The sequence below is a fragment of the Poecilia latipinna genome, unplaced genomic scaffold (genome assembly GCF_001443285.1).
Source record: "Poecilia latipinna isolate Pla-1442-1.1 unplaced genomic scaffold, P_latipinna-1.0 Scaffold966, whole genome shotgun sequence".
NCBI lineage: Eukaryota > Metazoa > Chordata > Actinopteri > Cyprinodontiformes > Poeciliidae > Poecilia > Poecilia latipinna.
In genome coordinates, this window is record NW_015113582.1 from 195,410 (window position 1) to 209,736 (window position 14,327).

At 39.1% G+C, this 14,327-nt stretch overlaps 1 protein-coding gene across 11 annotated transcripts in view; it reads left to right on the forward strand.

Annotated features, from left to right (window-relative positions):
• The window catches only part of utrn (utrophin), a 192,255-nt gene extending 178,622 nt beyond the window's left edge, over positions 1 to 13,633 (forward strand). For 10 of the 11 annotated variants that reach the window (XM_015049921.1, XM_015049918.1, XM_015049925.1 and 7 more), the window contains 6 exons: positions 4,521 to 4,682; positions 5,476 to 5,713; positions 9,184 to 9,259; positions 9,451 to 9,534; positions 11,547 to 11,572; positions 13,349 to 13,633. In XM_015049921.1, the coding sequence (XP_014905407.1) occupies positions 4,521 to 4,682; positions 5,476 to 5,713; positions 9,184 to 9,259; positions 9,451 to 9,534; positions 11,547 to 11,572; positions 13,349 to 13,357 (595 nt within the window). In that variant the 3' untranslated portion in view covers positions 13,358 to 13,633. The remainder of the gene's footprint in view (positions 1 to 4,520; positions 4,683 to 5,475; positions 5,714 to 9,183; positions 9,260 to 9,450; positions 9,535 to 11,546; positions 11,573 to 13,348) is intronic. The other variant, XM_015049926.1, reaches the window with a different exon arrangement.
• The last annotated feature ends 694 nt before the right edge of the window (positions 13,634 to 14,327 follow it).

A 14,327-nucleotide genomic window follows, 5' to 3' on the forward strand; every position in this document is an offset into this window, starting at 1 on the left:
CTGCAGAGGATCACTTTACATTGCTGAGCCAATCAGAGCTGCGGAGGAGCACTGATTGAAGGAGCTCCACTCTCAGCATGGATTTGAACTTCAGCAAAACTTTTTTTTACTTAATTCTATAGCTTCTAAATCTGCTCCTTAGTCGCATCTTTTCGGGGTTAGTTCTGCCTCTAGTGGCGTGGGGGGTGGTAACACAACTAATATAATTACATAAGTAAATCAGAATACCGCAAAGTGTTTATTATTTATTATTAATTTTTCATTCTCTTAAGAATGTAGAGCTAATTAAATGATCTAAACAAGACCTTAAAGTGGTTCCAGTTTCTCTCGATGGCCAACCTGCTGAAACTGGGGCAAATTTTAAATACCTTGGGTCGTTCCTGGACAGTCAGCTCAACTTTGCTGAAAACACTGACTATATTTTGAAGAACTGTTCTCAGAGACTCTACCTTTTAAGAAGACTAGGTGATCTTGGGGTGACCCAAGATCTTGAATTTGGTGGGTAAAAAATTATATTTTATTTATCACTACAGAAGGGTTCAGTGAATGCACATATGAAACTGGTGGGTTCGGTACCTCAAAAAAGGTTAAGAACCACTGATCTAAACCATGCAGGACATCATCTGGACACCCGGATCTATATAATCCTTCAGTTTCCAGGTTAGCTTACAACCAGTTCTCATGCAACTGCAATCTGAAAATGCAATGAAGAGTTGCTCTGTTTTCTGTCTGTAGATCTTAATGTTAGGAATACAACCCTGGGTTCTTTGAAAAGCATGAAGCTGCAGAGTGATAAAAAGCTCCCTTCATTTTTGAGGAATCTTCTTCTTTGTGTCCTTTTATGTGAGGAGAGGCAAAATATCTTTGAGTAGCTCTCATTAGCTTTATTTATGATTCTCTGAGTTCAATTCAGGGTCATGGAAAACTGCAATTACTGCCTTTTTATAAGGGAGAATATTTATAATCTCTTTTATTAGGTAAACTGCAATACTTACATTCTGAATATGTACTTTAAGCTCTTGGCTGAAATTCAAAGATGTCAAATGGTAAAAGATTTCAAATGAACAATTTCCTCTTCAGAGGAGCCTTTACTAATTTACACATTACCAGTGAACCCGAATACGTGCCTGGCGTTCATATTTTTAGTTCATAAATGTCAGAGTGATATAACACTAGTTTATTATGTGTTAACTTAAAATTATTGCTTTGAAATGGAGAAAAAGTGATTATTCTAACACAAGGATGTGTTAACGAGGACAACCATGCCATCTTATAGGCCAGAAAATTAAATCTTATCTGCTTTATTTGTCACATGGGGCAAAAGTACTGTCCAGATTAATTTACTTTGTTTTGTTTTACTGTGCATTGATAAATTATTATCAAAGTCTGGGCTGTCCTATATTTTAGTACTTCTCTAATTAAAATGATATTTCTGTGGCTTTCTTACCTAGTTTAGATTCTCTCCCAATGATTTAATGAGCACAGTGCAATTACAATAGCTCAAGCAGTGACTAGAACTGTAAAAGAAGTTTGCTTTTCAAATACATTTATATGTACTTTAAATATTCATTTTAAACCGATAGGAATTGTAATGCATCATGGACGAGGCGCCTCATTAAAAGCACGTTTGGAAAGTTTTCCGATGTTTAGGGAAATAATAAAAAACTGAAGAAAACAACTTTAGTCCCTGTGCAGTTCATGTTAGATTTATTTTCATACAAAAACACAACATTACTATCAGAACGACACTGACAAGAAGGTAACATTTGCTCTTGAGAAAAACCATGACGGTCTTGTCAAAGTTTGCCAATTAAAAACATGAACCGATGAGCTGCAATATTTTTTATTTGAATTATTTAACTACATACGTCTCTCCAGGGAAAACCAACTTCTTAGCATGGAGGTGGATGTGTCATGGTTTGGTGATGCTTTGCTGCAGGAGGACCTGGCCAGCCTCACCACCAGACAAGCCACCTTAGTTTCTTCACAGTATTCCACTCCATAAGATCAGCAACATGTATATCTTAACATTTCCTTTGCAGGATCTGAATGTTTAATGGTGTGTCCTAATTTCTTTCACGACTGTGTGTATGCATGAGACAAAAATATGCTTTCTTCGTTATTAAGACGGCAAGATGACAGTTGAAGCACACTTCAGAAAGAGCTTTATGTGCCGCCGCAGCACAACTGAACTTTCTCTGCCAAACTTTATTTCAAGCCGTCAAACTGCCTCTCAAAATAAGTCACTTTAGCGGTGAATAAATCATTTAAAAAGTCAACTTTCTTCCCTTTTTCCTGAAGTGTGGTTGTCAAGTGTTTGATATTCCTCAGAATAAAGGTGATGGCTGGGCTTTAGGAAGACCTGCCACCTCTTCTCATTATCATTGAGATGACAGATAAATACTTGTACAGACAGCAGCCATTTCTCCTCTTTCCTTGTATCTTTTAATCTGTCTGCCGAGCTCCGCTGCTGCCATTCTCTCTCCGTCGCCGATTTCTCCTTTTATTTCTGTAATAATCAGATAGCTCAGACTGGCACGTGTCCCGCTAGGGATTATGGAGCATTCATTGTACCAGATATGCTATAGCTGAAGATCTTTAACTTCACACCACATCGTTTTATGAGGGTGTTTGCAACAGTTGCTGCTATTGTCTCTGTAACACCGTGTGAATATTGCTAATTTGAGTCTGGAAACTGAAAAATATGGAGGAATAGGTGAGATTTGTGGCTCATTTTGGGCTGGTTAAATCATAGCGTCAACAAACTAGACAAATGAGAAGATCAGTTGCTGAAGCACGCACACTTACGGGCAAATTAGGATCCCCACAAAACATGCATGTTTTTGTGTTGTGGATTACAGTATTCATAGAACAACACGAACTCAGATCAGAAAGGCTCTCGGCAAAACCTGAACCCAGGACCTTCCTGCTGCTAGGCAACTGACCACCATGCAGCTCACCATCCACTTATAAATTCATAAATTGTGAAGTTTTAAATGAAATGGTTACAGGAAACTTGTTTTAAATGATACATTTCCTGCTAAAATTCAGGATGCTAGCTCCCTCAAAGTTTGATGAAAAATGTGAAGACGTTTGCACTTGAATAATTTCCTTCATGTTCTACATCATAGTCCGTTCCACCCGTTGTTTGTAGACACCAAAATAAGAAAAGTGTGCCAGAAGGAGGAAAACAATGTTTGTGGATAAAGTAGAGGTCAATAACTTCTTAAAAAAAAAAAAAAAAAAAGAAACACTTTTTCTTTGGGCTAATTGACTTAATTAATGTTTTTTTTTTGTATTAAAATAAAAATAATAGATTCACAGCCCTTTTTTAGCAGCAATATTCACTAAGGGCTGTAAATAAACAATTTTGATTTTCTTTCAGTTTTTCCTTTTGCTGAAATCAATAAGGGCATTTAGATAATGCATGCTGAGTTAAGTAGAACAGCTAAGAAAATGAAATCATTCCCCTTTCTGTATGATCCATTCCACAATTTTACGACTTTGCATACTATCAAGAAATCAAACATGTTAACCAAAAATTATGAGTAAAAGGATGGGCTGTGCAGATGGGCTGCACAGTGGGCTGCAGTTGGTAGAGCTGTTGCCTTGCAGCAAGAAGGTTCTGGGTTTGATTCCCGGCCCCGGTATTTCTGCATGGAGTTTGCATGTTCTCCCGTGCATGCATGGGTTTTCTCCAGGTACTCCGGTTTCCTCTCACAGTCCAAAAACATGTCAGGTTAATCGGCCTCTCCAAATTGCCCCTAGGTGTGAGTGTGTGTGCATGGTTGTTTGTCTCTGTGTTGCCCTGTGACAGACTGGCGACCTGTCCAGGGTGTAGCCAGCTTCTCGCCCAGAACGATAGCTGGAGAGGCACCAGCAACCCTCCCGAACCCACTAAGGGACAAGGGTGTAAAGAAAATGGATGGATGGATGGATGGATACTCTGCAGATAAAAACACTACATAATATACTTAATTTGGATGTCAGTAGAACCTGTTGGCTCTGTGAATTTAATTTTTCAGTTTTATGTATATGATGCTGATTCACAACAAATGTAATTTTAATGCAATTTACAAAACAAATGATTAAATCTATTCGTATGAAGATGCATTTTACATTCTGTCCAATCAAAAAAAAAGAAAAAAAAAATCAACTACATGCGTTGTTGGCATTCACTGATTGGCAAAAAGATCCAATTGTAGAGATCAACATCTGGGGTTTGCCAATCATGGGTGGTCAAATAAAAAAAAGAGACAGATGTCATTAGCCAATCTCTCTGTGCATTTCTAATTATTTCAAAAAATTTTCCCATCTTCATTTTCCTTTAAAAGTCTTTTCATAATAGAGTAATTTATGCTTCATTTAAGTTCCTGCCTTAATTCTTTAATTCTGCAGAACATTTTTTATGTTATAAAATTTCAAAGAGCTTGTAAAAAAAAACAAAAAAACTTTCTGCTCCTCAACCTAAACTGATGATCACTGATCCTCACTCGCCTAACACGCTGCCGTTCTCACAGGGATGACGAACACGCTCTGATCATCCAGTACTGCCAGACGCTGGGCGGAGAGGGCTCCCCGTCCAGCCAGCCGCAGAGTCCTGCCCAGATACTACAGGCTGTGGAGAGGGAGGAGAGAGGCGAGCTGGAGCGGATCATCGCCCAACTGGAGGAGGAACAGAGGTGACTTTTAAGCACATCAAAAACAGGATGTTCTCATTTAAATTGATTTATCACGCCTGATTGTTCAGATTGAGGGAAAAAAAAATTCCGTCAAACTGTGCAAAAATCAAGTTTTGCAGATGCTGATATTTTACATGAAAATAAAAGTGAAGAGGCTTCATTTCCTTACACTGCGTTATTGTAGTCTGTTCACTGTTTGCTGCGTCGAGCAAAGGAGACTCCAGGTGCACACTTCCCGTAACTCCATTGGCGCTTGCACACAAAGTTTGATTTGTAAATTAAATGGACTTGGTAAGAACAATGACTGCAAAGTCTATTGTTGTGGAAATGCTTTTTTGCAGAGCCAGGAGCTCAACTGGAGTGATTTAACACTGATTACACACATACACCTTCTCTGTGGGAGAGCTGCGGGAGCTTTAGTGCCAGACTCATAAATGCCAACTTAAGTAAAGCACTGCAGCTTATGGTTCTCCACTGAGAAGGAAGGAAGGAAAGGAAGGATGGAGGTGAGAGATTTGGCGTGGCAGGTCCTTTTGCGTTACATCAGTAGGAATTAACTGAGGTAGCAGAAAGCAGAAGTAAACGTTAATGAAGGACTTTTGTGCCTCATCCCACTGTGACGGTTCAAACCAAGGCTGCCGAGCTTTTTATTTAATCTGTAATATTTATGAGTTAATGAAGACTAACAAGAATGGCGGGTGGTAATCTTGATTAGCCGATGAGAGTTATTCAGCCGTCCAGGTGTTCGTCATGGATTTATTCTAGCATTTTGCTTCCCCTCCAACTATCTCAGGGCCCTGCAGAGGGAGTACGAACAGCTAAGAGAACAGCATGGCCAACGAGGCGCCCCAGCTGCAACGCCCTGGGAGTCGGAGGGCCAGTCCGCTCTTCCTGACGAGGCTGATCTTCTGGCTGAAGCCAAGCTGCTGCGACAACACAAAGGCCGGCTGGAGGCGCGCATGCACATCCTGGAGGAACACAACAAGCAGCTGGAGTCGCAGCTCCACCGCCTGCGACAGCTACTGCACCAGGTTACTGAAGTCTTTCAACTCCTTTGAAAGATTTATCACCAAAATTCAAAAAGTAACATGTCAGGAGAAAAGCTACGTGTGACATTTGTATTCTCCTGACTTGCTCAAAATGCTTGAATCTGTGTATTCACAAACATATGGTGTATTATTTAGCTTCACAAGTATTGTGGGGGTTTTTTACATTCCTCCCAGAAATGTACTATTTGAGAACAATGCACTGCATTTATTTTTTCACTACATTTTAGTCACTTACTGACTGAGTGACATTTTGCTGCAAGAACAAGAATGGACTGCAGATGAATGGAGCAAATGTGTCGCCTCTGGTTAGTTATCTGTCTGGAAAATGATTTATCTGGACAAGAAAAAGTGAGAACTATTACTGTGAAGCATCAATGCAAATGTGAGGTTTCTACAAAATCCACAAAAACTTAAATATAAATCTCCTCTAAAAGAATCTTATTTCATCTGACAAAGCAAATTTTGTTGAAGATCACAGACTTCTCCTGTATAAAGAGTAGGCAAAAGTAAAACTGAGGTGTCATAAATAACATTCAAACTTTAATGCTTTTAAGAACTTAATTTAATCTGTGATCATCTTTCAAAAGCAGGTACTATCCAGTTAAGATTTATCTGCTCTTTAAATTTAAATATTACTAATTTCTCCAGAGAAATTCTTATTTTTGCTCCTATGAAGTCTCCTTTAACTCCACTCCTACATAACTATAATTAAAAGGTTATTTTCCCCTGTTAGCTGTATTTGCTATTAATTCATTAGGCTTTTTGGTGAGGAGCAGCAGGACAGTAATCACTGTTTAGAATCTCACAAACACCAGCAGATAGGAGCTTCTCAGAACAGCTCATTAATTTATTAGAGGAAGCAAAAAAAAAATTCAATAAAACAGTAGCATCTAATAATTTAATAATCCAAACTTGCCGTTGGTTTTCCACTTCCTTGCGACGTCTTTTTATTCTTGACCTGTTGTTTATAAAAACGAACAATAAGCTGATACATTAGATCTAAATCATATCGCCGCCTTCCTGCCTCCACCATTGATTCCCCCACCTTTCCATCAATACCCTACAGATTTGTTTTGGGTCTGCTGACCTAATGGCTCATGGAGGTTAGATTGGTTGTGCAAAGCAAAAAAATGGGCAGTGCTGCAGCTAACAGAAAAAACAAAACAAAAAAAACAATCCCAACTGAGAAAACAAGCGGCTAAATCGACTTCCTGATTGGTGCAAAGCCAGAAACAGGGTGGCACTAATGGTGGCACTATATGTTAAGGTGCAGGTCACTCAATCAGGTCCACGATCTCTGAGGAATGTTCCTTATTAGGGATTAAGGCAGTTCTAAAAGTCTATGTGGATCCCATACTAGCAAGCTGTACCTAATAAAGTGTCCAGTGAATGTGAAGCATAATTCATAGCAAGTCCTATTTCAAGGCACTTCCAATTGATATTCTGTTACATGGATTCCTATAAATTCAAAATTATATTGGTCCAGCTCATTCCAGTATAATCCAGCCACTCCATCATGTTCAGATCCAATTACATGGAGTTCACTTCAATCCTAATTTTAATTTGCTGCAGTCAAATTCATTTCTCAGGATCATATATCGCCAAATTGATTGAAAGGTTAACTAGAGAAGTCCAGACGATTGCATTGAGTCTTTGACCAGTTACAACAATGAACGTAAAAGATCACTTACATATGACTGAAATGCGGGTGAATCAATTTTGTTACAGAAACTGAATCAAAAGGATTTTCACTTTAATGGCGTCTTGAAATCTCCGAGCAGTTTCTGTATCAATCGATGACTTTTACTCTAAAATGTTCTGTGAATATGAATTGAGAGTATTTTTGCTGAGCGAAGGAGCAAAATTGACCCTTTTAAAGCATCAAAGTCTAGAATAAACTACTCTTAAACTTCACTAGGTAATATTAGCCGAGTGAAAATTAAACACTGATAATATCGAACATAATTTGTTACTCCAGGCCCTCAATAGATAAAAAAAAAAAAAAACATTACCAGTTTTAATCATCCACATTATTTCTTTTTCCCAACTGATTTGTAAGTTTTGTCACAAAAGCCAAAGATTTATTTACATTAAAACCATCTTGACTGTCATTGTCATGGCAACCACATTTCTTATGCACACCATGCCACCCTGCCGCTGTTGTTTAGCTTGCATAGGCAGCTTCTTACACTTTTTATGTGTGTGTCACGACTCCGTTGTAAATAAGTACAAGCAATAAAAACCAAAACAGTTCAAGTGAAGTAGATCAAACACTAGACAAAATCTGGCTTCGCTGCAAGAATTTTTCTGAAGGCTTGTTTGAATTTTTCAGCAGATTCTGAAGCGAAGCGATATCGACTCTGTCTCTGAAAGACAAATACAAACATAATGCAGCATGCACAGGTACCAGTGTAAACATATTGCATCCATCGTTTCACTACATATAAACCGGTATTGTTTGAAATTTGAGTCTCTGGAGACCTAGCAAGGTGTCGGTGTGTCATTGCTGAAATTTGATGCCAAGCTCAAGGGTGAATTTTGAAAAAGCCCGCCCGATTACGCGCATTAAATTTACACCCCCTTAGGACCGACCCAACCTCTGACCTCAGCTATTTTAAGACAAGCCTTAAGATAACAGTTGGACTCTGTGGCTGTTTCCAGGGCTGTCTGCTTCGCTCACCACGCTTAGGCGACAGCAAATAAAGAAGATGATGGTTATTAGAGATGAGGAAGGGAGTAAAAGTTTCTCTAGTTTCAGGCAGAAACCCCAAAGAAAATGTGAGTTTCTGATCTTTATAGGGGGAATGCTGTGCTTCAATCTTGGAAAAATTACTTTTTTAAAATTGATTTATCACCACCGATCCTTATCAGTGATGGCATAAATTATTAGCTATAATTTCACCATAGCTAATGGTGAAATTCTTCTATTAAAGGTGATTTTGTGAGTCTCCTACTGTAATCGCCCTGTTTAAAAAAAAGCAATTAAAAGTCAGCACAGTCTGTCTGATTGCGACAGGTTATCTGTGTTTACTGTCTGAGCTACTTTGTGCGCTTGGAGCAACAAATGTAACAACATTAATGGAGACTCATTAAACTTTTATGCTGTTTCTTTCAATGTGGGCACAATAACATTTGCTATATCTTTTGGCAGAGTTTCATAACTTTCATTTCAATCATTTATATTGGATTTTAGGAATTTGTCTGTCGCCCGCGAGGGGGGAAAAAAAAACCCAAAATCCTTTGAGGTCCTTGAATGAGTCACGCTGGAGCTTTTATTCTCAGTGGGAAACTTTTTAGCGGGGACTTTGAGAAATGTTTACGTAATTCAAAAGTCCTATAACGGCCTCATTGTGCCCTCCCACATGCTTACTCTTGCTCTCGCGTTTGCTGAGCAGGTTGTGTTTTGTTTAGATATCTGAATCTTTTTTTCCTTTTTCCTCCTCCTCTATCAGCCGGAGGCGGACTCGAGAGTAAACGGAGCATCATCCCCCACTGTGCAAGATAGAGGACCACTTATGGAAAACTCGGGTGAGACAGCTCAGCCTTGATGTATTGCATTTAAAACACAAACCACACACACACAGACAAATCTGAGCGTCTGTCTTAAATATGAGAATCTACCCCTGAAAATCGAACAGTCACTCGTAGCTCCGAAAGACTAGGTAGTGAAGTGTATCCTGTTGCTGTAAACACACCTCTTTGTGCCTGTGTGTGTCCAGAAGAGCTGCTTGCCCCCCACAACAGCAGCTCTGACCTGGCAGATGTAATGGAGCAGATTAACAACTCCTTTCCTGCATGCAGTCGTAAGTTTCCCAGTCCTCCTTCACCTCCCCCCACCCCACCAGCATCCGCATGTTTGTGTTTTGCCACGAGGAGTCAAAAGTCACCGTCTTTTTTTTTGTTTTTTTTTGTTGGACAGCTCCCTTTGTTTTTTTATTATTATTATTATTATTATTATTATTATTATTATTATGGCCGACTCCAATTAGCCATTCTCTAAAAACAAGTCAGCATATACTTAGTTGCTTCATGATTTATCTGGGTTTTTTTTTTTATATATATAACTCTCAATTACTGGTATGTTGTTTGACTAGTACAACGTTTACTAGTGTTTTCATAAATGATTAAATGTGTCCCGTAAATATTGGGAACGGCAAATCTTTTTTTTACGACATGATTGGATTTTCTGGATCTTATGGATTAGCTCATTCCCGCCTTTGAAATGCTGCAGGCCAAACACACTGCGGTTATATCGGCTCGAGCTCTTCACAGATTATCTGTCAGGCTGTTGCAGCTCTCAGCACGCATTCATGTTCAAACGTTGAACATGAAACGGCGCTCAGGACTCCCATCTTTTAAGAAAAGTTAAAGTTATACCAGGGGTCCATGGCTTTGCTCTGCTATGAGTCGGCTACCTGTAGAAAAATCCAACAGCATTTGATTTTGAGGCATTTATTCCTCTTTTTTTTTTTCCCCCCCCCCAAATAGACATAATCTACTGACCTAACATGTTATTGTCAAATTTTATCCACTATCACTGTAACATGAGAGCAAAATCTAACTAACCACTGAACAGACATGGGTTTTAAACTCCCACAGTCCTGATTTGGTGTGAATTTCTTATCGTCACATATCCTCAGAGAATAACTGCAAGATCTGGAGTCTATTTTACCATTAGTGAGATCTAAAATTAAACTCGTGTCCAGTTTTTGCTTTTAGAAAGTGTAATCCACAGTTGAAATGCAACTATTTGAGAGAAGTTTTAAGATTTTGAAAAGAAATGCTCCAGGGTTTGAGTGCGATTGCTGATGCACAACTGAACTTTTACCCTCTGTGGCTTTTCTGAGTGAGAGTTGGGAGGAGGATTTAGTTTAAAGTACCACACTCAGCTTTTTTGGTTCACTGTTGGCCAGAGCTGTGGTATTGTTGCAGCACTCGACCTTTGACCTATCGAGCTTCACTTCCCGATCTGGAGAAGATTCACTGCTCAATCCGTGATTAGTGTGACAAATTTGACCAGATTTACAGATGTTTTCTCAACACTCACTGAGTTTGTTTTTATCTAGATAAACGTGTTAGTTATTTTCCATATAATATTGATTATATAGCCAAACATACCAAAACTCTGCTATAAAGAGCAGAAATCTGTAAAAATGTTTTTTCACACAATCCTCCTGACTTGTTAGCATTTTCTATCCACTCCTCTCCACTGTGATGGTTCCTTCACTCACTCATTGCATCATAAACTCACTATCATCTGCCTGCATGCATGTTGTCAACTTTGATGTTTAAGTAGGCTGTGTTATGCTCCTTTTGAACGAATAGGCTGAAAAATAATCTTTTTGATGATATTCTGATTTATTATTCTGTACCCTAGTGATATAAAACCTTACGACCTTTAATTTCAAAGTGCATCTCTTGTCATCACTTAAGTACTTGGTGGGCTGTAATAAAGTCAAACCCTTGTTGCCCGATTTGAAACAATATTCACTTTTGTGGACGTTAATCAGAGCGATTATAAAAAAAATGCTCAAATATTGAATCGAAGCTCGCCACATTTAGATTGCATTCAGTTTTCGGAGCTGGAACCGAGATGAGGGCATTAGTTAAAAATCCATTCTAATCTCGCATGCGCTCCAGCGATATTAGGCTTCGGTTCCTGCTCCGCTCTGAGGCAGCTGGGGGAATGAGCTGGATGTGTGCATCAGAATGAGGAAGGCACCCGCGGGCTGATGATTTACCGCTAGACGAATGCAAACAGATGAACTGATGATTCTCAAAGCGTTAAACTGCTGTTTTGTTTTCTCTCCCGCAGCCTCAAGCCTCTCCTCAAGACCACAGGTGAGATGGTTTTCCTCCATCCCAACGCCAGAGCTGTAAATGAATCTGCATACCATTAGCAGCTTGCGCTTGGGTTTTTGTCCTATTGTCTGGTTTGTGTTTTAGTAATTAGTTAAGACGGGTGAAGGTGGAAAGGAGCACATTTTAGAAGTGATTACAGGTGCTGCCACTAAAGCCTTGCCCTCCTCAAAGCCTTCACTTCCTTGCATATCAGAAGGTTTGGGAGAAAAAGCCGACTAATGGATCTCTGGGGAGTTCCATTAGTCGGCCCCCTCATCCTTCCCGGTTCGAGGCCGGGGCGCGTTTTAAGACAGAAGCACAGTGAAAGCTTTTGCCACTGACCTCTTCCCACTGTAATTATTCACCCCTTGTCTTGAACTCTGCAGCATCCCAACTTTCTGACAGTTTCTTTTTAAGTTCTAATAAAGGTCCTACTGACAAATCAACCAAATAGCAGATCTAATTCATTCTGTCGCTCAGATTGCACCAGTAACTCATTCAGTTTTCAAAATTGTTCTTTTTCTTTTCTTTTTCTTTTTTTTTTTGCTTGGCCTGTTGAACAGGCTCAGGTAATTCAGATTTTTTTTTTTTTCTGCTGCTTGACAGAATGCACCATGCACTCAGCAACAGAGAGCCACATGCATGTGCATTAAAAGTGAGAGTACATTTCACTGTGACTCATAAACTCCCACCAGTCCCAATTTATAATGGGACAAAAACAAACCAGCACCATCTGTGGTTTTCCACTGGTGTCAGAAACAACAGAAGGTAAAGCCATTTGATGAATATCTTATTACACCTGCATCGTGATTATTATTTTTTTCCTACTTCAACACAGATTAAATATCCATTACAAAAGATATAAGAGAAAAGCACAAATATGGTCCTACTATTTGGCTTGATTGAATATCCCTATGCAGATGATGGTCAGATTCTACAGTTTGAATCTGATATTTACTCTCTCTTATTCCAAGTGCGTTAACAAGACACACTTTTAGATAGTTGAAAGCACCGAAATGGCCGATTGAAAAAGAGATTAAGAGCGGATTAATCGAAGCGATGAATACATGAATCACATTATTTTCTAATATAGTCCAACCCCATCTTTCATTTGATCTGTGTTGGACAACTAGAACTTAGACATTGTGCCTGGATATTTTCATATACTGGTTGGAAATCTGTGACATTTTGACCTCCTTACACACAAGATACTGTAGATACAGAATACGCATGGCCTTATCCATCCAACACCAGGTTAGTGGTCTGGTGTTTTATATTCATCACAGTTCAGCTTCATTGGTTAGTCTTACTGATATGACACCCACGCACCATGAATTTTTCATGTTCACACTTTTGTTAAACCTTATTCTTTTTGTCCTTGGACAGTTTCTTATGCAGTCTGTTGGCTTGTGCACAAACCAGTCATTTACAGGTTAAAGTCCAATTTCTAAGCTGGCAGTTGTGGTTTCACACACGCCCACCACCTCCACCGTACTGCGTTTCTAGTGGACGGTAACCGGATTTAGCCACTTACGTCCATTTTCCAGCTCTCAAACTTAGATTGCTGTCTTCCCCGACTATAATGTTCGGATGTGGGGAAACGTAGCAGTGCTCTCAGATTAACAAAAAACACCTTTTAGTTGGTTTACTCGTCTTCAGATGAACTCTGAAGACGAGCAAAGTTCAGTGTTGTAACGAGATCTGCTTCTCTCTCTCTCTTTTTTTTTTTTTTTTTTTCAAAATGATATATTAATGTTTTCTGTTTGTGTTTTTCAGGCCATGTGAAGACTAGCATCATTCCCAAACAAAAACAATTCCCTGCCCCAAAATCCCAAAGACGCACAGGAGCAGACAGCCGAACTAGTTTTACCATCTCGTCTTGTACTATGCAACTGTAGATTGTACCCGAACTTGATTGAACTCGTGTCAGTTTTATTTCTTTCTTTAGATTTCCAGATGTACTGTATAGGAAAAAATATGGTTTCTTACAAAAGATTGGTTTGGGATTTTGTGATCGGATTTTGCCTTCACTGGGAAATCAAACTGTTACATTTTGTGTCATTCCACTGCTGTGTAACATTTAGCTCCTTTGTATTTGTCACGAAAGTAGCATTTAAGGGGGCGGGAACGATTAAAGAAGACACTCGGTGGCTGACAGGATAATTTAGAAATTGTAAAGTCACTTTTAAAATCTTCCTGTAGCATGTTTGATGTCAAGTTCCCCTTTAAAAGTGTTAAAATGCCGGCAGACTTTGTCTCAACTCTACCCTTTCTGTGCCTATAAGAGTTTGTCATTCCAAGTGTGGAGCTGCTCTTGAATTATTCTGGGACTGTGCATAAAAAGATGGACAGAAAATATAGATTTTAATCTTGGTTTGTAAGAGGCCCGTCACCATTATGTAGAATAGTCTTTTGTTTTGGAGATATATATGTTAATAAATCAGAGTAAAGCCATGACTGCCTTGCTACCTCAGACTCGTAGACACAGTTTTGTTTTTGTGGTTGTTGAAAGCAGTTGTGATCACTTTTGAACATGGACAACCTGGTTTAGCGTTCTAAGCTTTTAGCTTTACTGTATTGGTGTACACTGCGATGAGGAGTAACCAAGTTTTAAATAATAATAATTAAAAAAAAAAAAGGAAACTGTGGGTGTGTGGCCCTCAGAAGCTCTAGTCCCCATGATGAGCATCATCCCTTCATCTGTTGTTGGGTTTTTCCTCACTGCGTCATGTCGTCGTGATCTATGCCGTTCTGT